The sequence below is a fragment of the Cynoglossus semilaevis genome, chromosome 8 (genome assembly GCF_000523025.1).
Source record: "Cynoglossus semilaevis isolate Cse_v1.0 chromosome 8, Cse_v1.0, whole genome shotgun sequence".
Lineage (NCBI taxonomy): Eukaryota > Metazoa > Chordata > Actinopteri > Pleuronectiformes > Cynoglossidae > Cynoglossus > Cynoglossus semilaevis.
In genome coordinates, this window is record NC_024314.1 from 27,726,383 (window position 1) to 27,738,132 (window position 11,750).

At 40.5% G+C, this 11,750-nt stretch overlaps 1 protein-coding gene and 1 long non-coding RNA gene across 2 annotated transcripts in view; one reads left to right on the forward strand and one right to left on the reverse strand.

Moving 5' to 3' along the window:
- The first annotated feature begins 3,916 nt into the window (after positions 1 to 3,916).
- On the forward strand, positions 3,917 to 8,307 carry LOC112487289 (uncharacterized). The gene is made up of 2 exons (XR_003050245.1): positions 3,917 to 6,913; positions 6,973 to 8,307. It is a non-coding gene; the product is annotated as an uncharacterized LOC112487289 (long non-coding RNA).
- A 133-nt stretch (positions 8,308 to 8,440) lies between these two features.
- Positions 8,441 to 11,750, reverse strand: part of syn3 (synapsin III) — a 72,784-nt gene continuing 69,474 nt past the window's right edge. The window contains exons 11-14 of the mRNA XM_008315961.3: positions 11,349 to 11,480; positions 11,014 to 11,032; positions 10,792 to 10,936; positions 8,441 to 10,295 (exon numbers count right to left, since the gene is read on the reverse strand). Coding sequence (XP_008314183.1) covers positions 10,172 to 10,295; positions 10,792 to 10,936; positions 11,014 to 11,032; positions 11,349 to 11,480 — 420 coding nt within the window. The 3' untranslated portion in view covers positions 8,441 to 10,171. The remainder of the gene's footprint in view (positions 10,296 to 10,791; positions 10,937 to 11,013; positions 11,033 to 11,348; positions 11,481 to 11,750) is intronic.

Sequence of the window (11,750 nt, forward strand, 5' to 3'; positions counted from 1 at the left end):
GAGAACTTTTAAAGATATGAAAAAATGTCCCACAAACGGGTCAGAAGAAAAGCATCCAACCAATGAAACAAACAGTGTTAATGTTGATAAATGCACACAATTTAAAAAATATATATATTGGTCGTATAATTTGAATTAAAGTTGTGATAATAACCAAACACATTAACTGTACCACTATCTTGATCTCTTTAAAGACCAATGTTTTAAATGTCAATAAATGTTTGCGATTATTAAATTACATCGATGACTACAAATTATTATCAATACAGTAACCCACAAACACAGTGTATACTTTATAGTACTCTACTTTAGTACTGTACTTTAACATAAAGCGTAAAACATTTATCGAATAAATTGTGGACTTTTTTTCGGCCTTTAATGAAAGTTGTAATCCAAACAATGGCGCCATGGAATAATAACAAAACCAATTAACTCACCAATTCACTGTCGTGTTTCAGCCGCTGCCGCAGGAACGTGATTCCTCTCTTTTCCTCCCTCCTTTTTTAAACTTAAACTTCATTTTCCCTCGTCGCGTCTACTCTGCCGACGTCTCCTCCGTTTGCGCCTCCTTTGTTTCCCCTTTATTCTCCATAAATTCACGAACGCTGTCGTCAACATTTTAGTAGAACTAACATGCTAACGTCCTCCCAGGTTAGTTATCATGGTTGTTGACATCTTGGCTTCGGGTAGATCTACGACCCTACATCGTCTGTATCGTCAGATCTCGCGAGAGGAACGAGGAAAATGTAAAAAGACGTCCAAAACAATATCTACCACAAGAGCAGATCATTGTTTTTTTTTTTTTGTTTGGTTGGTTTTTTAACGTTTTCTTATTCACATATTATAGGTTACATGAAATAAACTACATTGAAATCTCACTCTGAAAAGGCGCGAAGACGGTTAAACATTTTAACGCATGCGCAGAATGATGTGGACTTCCATCCATACAGACATTAATCATAATTAGTTGTTATTAATCCACAGCTACTCTGTGATTAATCCGAATAAATATTGTATCGTTTATTAGCCCTAGTAATTATACAGTATATATGAGCCAAATTCTAACACCGTTTCACTGTGTACTGTGTTTCTCTGGTGTTCTCTGCAGCGATGTGCTGGTCATCGGTGGAGAAAAATATGAAGTAAAGTCTCCTGGAAAGCACACTGTCTTTGGGGTGAAATCTTAAATCTCCAGAGTGGAAAATAATCCCCCACATCCTTGCGCAGCCTGACATCCCCATAAGGTGCATCCTGTTTAGATACGGAGCCGAGGGGGGAAATGAGCTCTGCGCTAATTTTGGCAAACTCCCATAAATGAGCATGAGAGAACATTATGACTGACAGATGGGATGAGTAAGGGAAAAAAACAGGTTAATATCTGTTGTGGACAAACAAACTGAGGTTCATAAGTTCAGTTCAGGATAAATGATATTTTTTCTCATATATTCTCTCTTCTGTACGGCCTACACAGAGTACTGAACATTTGCAGCGGAGGAAATGAAAGACCTCCAGGAGAGGGCGAGTACGCTTGAGAAATATTTGAAAAATAGCACATATGTCTTCCCCACAGATGAACAACTGTCGAGATGTTTAAGGTAAACGCAGAAAAGTTTATTTTCCCGTGTCGTACATCACATCCTGTCTGAAGAAGAAGAAGAACGCTGCTGCGTCAGGATTCTGATGTAGCCTGAAGGCTATCAGAACAAAAGCGTCAGAGGAAAATAAGTAAGATAACGTAGGTTTGGAAAGATAGGAGGCAGTAGAGGAGGCAGCTGATTGGCTGTGGAGAAACCTGAAGGGAAGAGAGAGAAGAAGAAGTTCATTTTCATTGACATACCTATCGACTTTTTCTGTTATTGTAGTTGTTTTTATATTTTATTGTTTGTTTTTTCATCTATTTCTTCTCTGTGATCTGATCCAATTGATTATTGTTATTATTATTAAGTATTGTTATCGATATAGTCAACTATTGATCCAGCTACGTTGTCATTAACACTCACTTTGCTGTTTTATCAAACACTTCTCCTCTGTGCTGTGAAGCATTGCAGTTGCCATGACAACCAAGGACCTTTCAAGTTTTACAGATACTCACTATGGTGACCGAGTCATTGTTGTACAGTGGGTAGGGAAGATAAGGTTCCTTGTAGAAACCCTCCCCCCCCCGGTCCCCCCTCCCATATAATCAGTGCAGCTCATATAGTTTATATAAACATAACAATTTACATAAATGACTCATATAGTTTATTGTGTTATGTAGTAATAATTATATTATTATAATATAATTATAATAATACACGAAACAATGGTTCAAATATACCGACCAGAAAACCAAAGTGCAGTATTGATTACATGTATTATTAAACAAAAAAAACCCTTCTGATGGTTTTTCCAGCCATTAGACTCCGAGCTAAACTCAATACTGGTGTTTTTTTTGGACGCTAACACAGTGTTGTCGTCATTTTGACATTTCCTTTACAGCTCAGTGCTTTTGAATCATTACTGGAGGCAATGTTTTTAAATTGAATCCATGAATAATTTATGATCTCTTGTTTTGAAAAAGAGGAAAATTCTATTTACATTAGACCTGCAGGGACAGAAAACTGTGGCTAATGAAACCCAGTAGGTGGCAGTAATAATGCTGGATGTTATTAAAGGAAGCTTAGGTTAGCAGGATTAGCTCAGCTCAGCTAATTCCCCTTATGAAACTGGCCAATGTAGATGATAAAGTTTTAAACAATCAAACTTTGGTTTTTTTAAATGTGTTTTTTCTATTTTTTTAATGAAAAAATGGAGAGGCACGGTAAAGTTGTCGGACTGTGACATACGAGTACAAGTATACAAAAAAAATACTGTACCAACCCAGCAGCTCTACTCCTAGATATTTTGAATATTACAGCCTGTTCCCATAGTTTTCACCCTTTTACTCCATATTATCACTGGAGATGATCAGTGACTCTATAGCAATGGTTTATTTATGTTTTTGTTGTCAGGAAACATGGGAGTGGGTTTTTGATCAGAAAACAAGACTTTGTTTTGTTTAGGAGGATAACGCCCCCTGGTGGTCGCCCCTCCCTCATGTGGAAACCCTGCTTTTATATAAATATGTGATAATGAGGCAGCTGTTTGTGTGAGAGCAGCAGACAAGCACAGACCTGTGGCAGATGACAGATTGGACATTCCACCTCCACCAGGCAAGACATCGGTGTGGCAGCAGATTAGCATCTGGGCTGCCCGCGGTCTGGTATGCAACGCTTGTCTGAGAGGAGAAAACAAACACGGGGCACTGCTCACTGTGTGCCTACAGCAGGCAAACACTTTTTAAGGGATGTCAAACCATTAAAATTATTTACATAGTAACTCTGGATTCACCCGATTAATTATGATTATTTGAGATTATAATGAATTGTGATTGACCATGATTAATTAGCATTCATAAATGTGAAGAAAGAACGATGTTTTCCAGTAGAAAGAGACGTTGAGAGTCTGTTTAAGAATTGTAAGATTCCCTTACATGGTGGTGGTGGTGGTTTGGGTGGGGTTGATCAGGGCGGACACTGGAGCCAATCCTATTTATTTGGGCAAAACGAACAACTATTCACACTGACATTCACACCTCAATTTGGTCAATTCATACACAATACACATATTTACACACACACACACACAAATCTGTCTCTGTCATTGGAGTGGAACCCCAGGGTTCACCTCCTGGGCAGGTTCGAATCCCGGCTAGGGTGGTTGGTACCTTCCAGTGGACTCACCACCTGCAGGAAGGTTTAGGTCGGGTTGGTACGGTGCAGTGTGATTACCTGGTAACAGATAAGTGGATGAAAATGGATGGATGGATGAAAATATAAAACATTTGGAAAATGAAATATATATATATATTTATAATATATTTAACTATTGTATTTTTTTATTACCTCAAAATTATAATTGACATTAAGCAAAGGGCCAGATATGCATGGGTTCCGAGCTTGAAGATGGCCCCCGGCCCAGAGTTTGGGACTCCTGATTTTAATATCTGCTTTGCATTTGTTGTAAATTGAAGAGAACAACCGTTACCGTTCTGGAAATCCAAACTGTTACTGTACCTGATACTGTTCTGGACAAAGTTAAAGTTAGTGACCTGCTGAGGAAAGACATTTACCCAGAATTCCATTACATTTCCATTGGCATCTATAATTCTATTGTTTGTTTTTTTTCGTTTCGTATATTTAAAAAACCCATCATTGAAAATACCTGCAGCATGATGCTATTGTTTGAAAAGTAATAAAAGTGTGTACATGTGTGCAGTGACACACTCCGTCCTGAATGTGTTTTAAATTATCTCTGTTGACATTCGGGTTCAGCCCGGTTGTTTTTCGGAGCTGGATGTTAAATTGGCCGGCAGATGAAAGGCAGCGTCTGAAGCCAACAGGTTTCCAGCACACTCCGCTCCACGCCAAGAGACATAAAACACCACAGTAATCCAAGATGAAGGGATTTGGGGATTATCACTGCATTTTCTGAAAGTTGCGTGATGCTGGCAGAACTTTTTTTTTTTTTTTTTTTTTTACTAGTAGAGCAGAAGCCAGGACTTCACCGCGGTGACCATAAAGGGGAAAAAACAACAAGGCTGGAATCCTCCCATCTCTGCAGATGAGCCGCAGACAGTGGAATGCACCAGGGGAGGTCAAGGGGGGGGCGGAGGGGCAGGTGTAGTAAAACGTGTTTTCTTTAATAACAGAAATATCTGGACAACGGAAGAAAATATACATGGAAATAATAAATAACCTTGACACTAGTAAAATTACAGAGGAAACACATGAGATGCATCGCACTTCTCAACAATAGGCAGCCAGACATTTAGATTCACGTGATATACACAGATTTACACACCTGAGGCGCACACACACACACACACACACACACACACACACATAAGAGAAGACTGCGTTTCATGCCACATTTACATTGGTTTACAACATCAATACAATGACAGTATCGCACACCACCGCCCACCAATCAGCAGAGAGGAAAGGGACACAGTGGACTGAAGGATCCACAGACAAAGGCGTGCAACGACAGTGTTTCACCACTAGGATTAAAAGTAGAAGAGTTTGTTTTTTTCACTTGCAGTATCAGCTGAAGTTATGTCAAAGTTTCAAAGGCTGCATTTATTTCACATTCACCGACGGAGCCTGGGACTTCAACATGTACTCGCACCAAAAAACAAATACTACACTTCTCTGTGGTCCTGCCCCCCCCCCCCCCCACCTGCCTGGTCCCCCCACAGACACAGGGTTGAGTGATTTGTGAAACCAGCAGCGACTGGGTAAAAAAAAAACATCAGTGAAGCAGTGTCTGTGACATCTGTCAATCAAACCAACAACATCACCAGACGACGTGTGGTTGTTTGAAATACTGCAATACCTAAGCCTGACCACACGGTTTAAACCAGCGGTTCCCACACATTTTCCTGCAGCGCCTCCTACTGTACAACACAACACAATCAGGCCAAGCCAACTTCAGGGGACTGTAGTTAATAGTAGTAAATGATCAGGTCATACTACTGCAAATACTGAATACTACTGTGTTTGAATTGGTCGTTGCCTCCTTGTTGAGGTTTGTAGTATAACTACAGTATTTAAAACTTCAAATATTGCACTACTGCAGTTATTAAAATGGTAAAAATGTGTACTACATCGTACAGTCACATTTGAAAAAATTAAAAACAAACAAAAAAACTACTTTGAAGCAACAACTAAATTAGTGATCATCAACTGGCGGCTCGCGGGCCACATACAGCCCACTGAAACATCCAGTACGGCCCAGGACTGGGTTCCAAAATTTTTAATAAAACATTTAATAATAATTTTTGACTTTTATTTCATTTTATTTGAGTGTCCGACCCCACCCCCCCAGGGTTGGTGACCCCTGACCTACTGTAGACCATCATCCCTTGCTGAAGTGACGTAACAGTTCATACACACAGCAGACATTTATAACTGTTGAACTGTTGACTATAACGGCTCTGTGATGGCTGAGGACTGTGGTGATGTCACACACACTCTGCCCACTGGTGTTTTTTTTTTTTTTTTCCCTCTACGGTCCATCAATCACACAGCGATCTTCCGGCCAGGGAAACAATTTTCTTCTCTAATTTCTCCAGCGCTCCTCGTTTCACAAACTCGTGGTTCACTTCCACTCGTCTGCACTCGGCCTCTGCTCAACTTGAGGTAGTGACTTAAGTTGTTTTTGCAGCTCAGTTCACTGGGGGTCACTGCGGCCTGGCTGGGGGGTGGGGGGTTAAATCATGTGACCTCTGATCAGAGCATCACCCTCACAGATGAGTACCACTGAGCAGAGTCCAAACTGCATTTCTGAAACTAAAGTGCAGATAAACAGTGAACAGTGACCCCTAGAGTAAATCCTCACCATTTTTTAAAACCAGATGCTAGTACAGTACACGCCTCCGTGTGGGGGAGGCCAGGCCTGAGGTCACAGACACAGTGACTGATGTCAGTCCATGATGTTTTCCTTTTTTTCTTTTTCATTATGGCTTATCACACTGCAGTAAAGGTGGCAGGCAACTTCACGACACGGACAGAAAAGTATGGTCTTAAACATCACCGGGTCTCACCACAACAACAACAACAACAACAGAAATACAAATAATAATAATTTGGTCCATTTTTGATGAGGTGCCAAAGGCACTTACCAAAGTGCTCAGTGAGCAGACACTGCATCAGCCCAGAGATGAAGGGAGTTTAGTGCAGATAAGAGTTGGACTTTCCCAAAAACATTTCCCCAACAGGAACTGAACTCTGAATTTCCACTGGTTTCATTGGTTTAATTAAAGTTGCTGCCAGTGACTTTACAAAATCACATTGGTCTGACTGACCCAAAAAAAGGTCTTTTATTTTATCAGGTTTGATTGACGATCTGCTGCCAGTGACTTCACAAAAAAAAGGTATTTTATTTTATCAGGTTTGATTGACGATAATTCTGATCGACTCACTCTGTCGGACCTGGATCAGTACTAATTGTTGTTGATGCAAATTTTGGCCAAAAGGTGACATCACTGAACGCAGCTTTAGATTAAAGGGACTGGTAATATGCAGTATTCCTGTCCTTCTGCTTTAGCATGAGCTGTTTTAGCCTCCGTTAGCATTCTATGCTAAGCTGTTTATTAGGATAACACAATACATTTTGTCTAATTTAGTGAGCCTGGATATCCTTAATGTTACATGCTCCTATGTCAGTCCATGTCCTGTACCTTAGATACAAGTGGAGCGTCAGCCTAGCCTAGCCTAGCTAAGGTAACCACCAGCGGTCAAGTCGGTGTATTGAGGGAATAGAGTGTTGTGATGATCTTCGTTTGAATTAATTGAGTATTCCTGGGTATTTAGTTCAGACGACGGACACTGAGCCTTTTCTTTTAGTGCAACGAACAAACGACGGCGAAGCAGAGCTTTTCACGAGAGAACGTTTTTTACGTAGTATCAAGCCCATAAAGACGGTAATACTTCCTGTTATTACCAGAATTATTGCAAATATGGTCAGTTTTTTTTTTAAAGTTTGATCATTGCTTCATGAAAGATAAATAAACAACTGTACACAAAGACACACGCTACAATAATTACTGTACAGCTTCATGCATTAATATCAGATTTATCCTGACAATGGACTTCACTGATCATTATCATTAACTGTGTTATTATTATTATTATTATTGTAATTATTATCATTATTAATCATCAGGTTTCCTTACAATAATGACCTCTCAGTGCTGTTCATTCATATTTGTAGTATCTATTAGTAGCCACAGCAATTACATTATTCACTGTGATTGTTTGTAAAGTAACATTTACAGTTTTTATCACTAATCTGTCTCTTTAAACTGATTTGATTTCACAACATTAAGACGTTATTTGTGGTACACTATGGTATTTGGTGTTAACGAACTGAAACTGGACCACAGAAAATCTATTAAAAAAAAATCAAATCACCAGAATATCCGTCAATTACAACCACTTTGACACATGTCAATCAGCTCGTCAAAATAAAAGTCCTACAGTTTGGCAGATTGCCATAGAGAATTCTTTCCTCATGGACAACTTGGGTGTTGTTGTATTGCCGTGAGCTTCACTTGAATGTTTTCTTTTGTCTCTTTTAGGCCCGTCTTGGACACCTGTGAAAAGGTCGTTGACCTCTGTCTGAAGCTACACCGAGCTGATCTGTTACTGTGTTCCCTTTAAAACCACGATACGATTTTACACTTAGAATGATTCTTAATATGAATCGAACACAAAAGAATTTAAAGAATAAACAAAACGCTAAAGTATATAACGTCAGTGTGACACTATGTACAATCATTTCCATGCAGTTCAAGGGTTAAGGAGAAGCATCTGTGGCTGGTACAGTAGATACAGCACACACACACACACGCACACACACACACAATGTGAGCAAACAATCAAGGATTATGACAAGGCTGTGTTCTCTAGTGCTCAGTAGTTATTAAAGTATCACCTCACGGTCCTCTGACTCTCTGATTGGACACCGAGACACATGAAGTACTTCAGTTTCTACCTGTAACTACACACAGTATTTGACTGTACAAGTCCTGACAAACAAACCGACCTCGGTCCAAACCGCAGCGCGAGTGCAGGAGAAGTTCTGAGCTGTGATGGAAGACGGTGGGCTGCGAGCCCGTGCACAGCGTTTGCACCTCGGTTTAAAAAAAAAAACAAAAAAACAACGGCGTGTTTTTCTCGCCCAAGAACAGAGTGGGATTTGTTTTGTTTTTTTCCAAATGTGTCATTAAAAAGCACTTTAGTTGTTTTTAGGCCAAGTTTGAGGATTCAGCTGTGAAAACTGATCCGCGTCTCCAGCGCAGGGACGTCGGCTGGCAAGACATGTGAGAGGTCGCTGGTGAAGCGTGCGGATTGGGTGTCTCATGACTGTGACGTAACAGAGAGTATTGCTGCGGACATCTGTGAAGAGTTTGGAAGCTGCGCGTCAATTAAAGGAAGGAGGAAACGATCTGAGTAAATATATAAATGATTAAGAACCAGGACGGACAACGAAGAGGAGGAGGAGGAGGAGGGGATGAAGAACGGAGCAGATCCTAATTGTTACTCTAATTGATTTTCTACTGTTAAGTCCCAGCTAATAATTAGAACAGATTTTCTGGGGGGTTTTTTAAAAATAATTTTCTAACGAACTGTACGGTGCAGCAGTGGTTCTGGGACAGATGGAAGCCGGTAGAACAGTAGAACCTGGGCCTGACTGATTCTACTCAGTCAGACCAAAGGAGTATTTACAGTACTCGTAAAAGTTAAGCGTGAGTATGTTTGATTTTTCTACCCATTTTCTTTCCTTTTCTAGTATTTAAAGCCAATGTAAAGAACCAGATTTTCCAGCCGTCCATTTGCGGTCGTTATAATTAATTACACCTGGGCCAACCTGTGGGCCACAACCTGTGGGCCACAACCTGAGTTAAAAAAAAAATAGGCCTTAGAGAGTCTGGAAAGAATGATCGAATTTCACTTAAAATGTCTAAAACTGTTATTTAGTTACTGCTTATAATTTGTCATTGTCTATGTGACAGTAAAACAATTAAATACTATTCCACTAGGTGGCAGAAGATGGCAGAAGAAGTAAACAAATAAAAAAGCTACAGACTCTCATTTTCATGTATATCTTCAATTCCTGTGAATATATCAGTGTTGTGTTCAACTAAATAGGCCCAGGTTTCACACTGAGTTAGTAAATTCAAATTAGAAAATCTTAATATTTCATTATATTTTTCAATAATGTAAAGACGGCGCTGTGGCTCAACACAGGTTGGAAAACACTGGTCTACATTGTCTCAAAATACTCCACACCCTTTAAATACTTGCTGTATGATGAATGCGTACGACTGCTGTCATATGTTGTCAAATATCAGTTAACCCGTCACCTGCGCCTCTGAAAACCTGTTGGTCCGTCTAGTGCGAAGAACTGCTGTTCATTTTACAACAGATATTTTCAGAAACACAAAGATCACGGAGGCCGAGGCTCAGAGGAGGAGGAGAAAATAAAAACTAAATAAAAATTAAATGAAAATTAAAACCAGTCACATTTTCTTAATTCCTCCAAACCTGGCAGCGAAACAGGAAGAGGAAGCTGCTGAGGAAAGTTTTTAGTCAGAGAAGAGGCTGGCGAAGGACTGTCGCAGGCTGCGGATGGTCTCAGCCTTGGCCTCGTCGTCGTTCTGGCTCCCACGTAACGTTTCTGTGAAGGTGTTGGTCAGCGACTGAGATTTGCTGTAAAATGGAGAAAAGAAAAAAAAAAGAAAATGACTGTAGTTTAGAAGAGGAAAAAAGTAGAATTTTTTTATTGTAATTTGTGACGGTACGTCTTTGAGCTTGAGGGTTTCAAAAGAACGCAGTGTCACAGTGGAATCCTCAGAAAGATAAAGGAATGGCCATAAAAGAAAACCTCCACCTAGTGGTCACTGTGATCTGGTTCAGGTCTGTGGTTCTGACCTCATGTCCCCTCTATGCAGTACTTTTACTGTCTACCTGCAGTACTTCTTAATATATCCAAACCGAAAGACTGTTTTTCAGAAGTGAATGTGGCTGCCAGTAGGGGGCGCCAAAGCTCTTTCACAGTTATATTTAAAGGAATAGAAATACTGTTTGTATAAGTGTTTTTTCTTCATTTCCATCATAGTGATTTTTTTATTATTAGAAACGCGATTTTGGGGGGAAAAAAACCTCATAATAATAATTATAATAAAAATATTTTTTCTGGATTTACTTCAGCTGCGGTGACTGCTTCTGAGACCCAGGCCCAGAGGTTGCTGGGATAGGACCAGGCTGGAAGGCTTGACTGGGTGAAGTGGAGGCTGACCGTGCCCGCTGGGGCGACTGTGATGGAGAGGTGGAAGATGAGCGGGGCCCCCCTGTGGAAGAATAAGTACTTTATTACGTACGGACGGAGAGAGAAAAAAAAAAGTTTTGTAAGCAAAGGTTCTCTTACCTCGTCTGGGTTGTGTGGTCTGAGGATGCAGAGGGATTCAAAAGAACACAACGTCAACATTGTCCTACATCAGACATGACATTCTGAAAATGTTCCTTTTAAATTAATTTAAATAGACCCAGTAGGTGGCAGTAATGCAACTACACACAGTAAAATCTACCGGTACAGTCCAGGAACGAAGCTCGGCTAACGGGTGTTCAGCCGAGACTTGGTGAAAACTCAAAGCTAACACAGTTCATGCTAGCACAAGCTGCTTAAAGGCTACATATTAGCACAAAGCTAACTCTCAGCCGGCAAGCGAGTAATACTGCAGTAATACTTCAGCACAATACTACCTTAACAGACGAGGGCTGAGGTGTGGCTACTCCCAGCAGCACTTGGGCCATCTTGTTCAGGACCAGCTCGGTGATCAGCTGTTTATCTTCCTCCACGTGTTCACCAATCAGAGGCATGGAGCTGTCCATCACCTACAGCCATGACAGAAGAAAAAAGAAACACGAGCCAATCAGCTCAGAGGTTCATTTTTAATGTGCGGTGATGGACAAGTCAGATGTTACTTGTCTGTAGCCCTGATTCCAGACCAGTGAGTCACCCAACAATTCTACCACTAGATGGAGGTGTTGTATTCCGTATCAGGGAGTCCGACTGCGTTCTGTCCCCAGGACAATGTCAGTAACGTCGAGTTCGGTGGAATAAACGACTCAGTAAGGAGAAAAGTCACGGAGATCACATACACT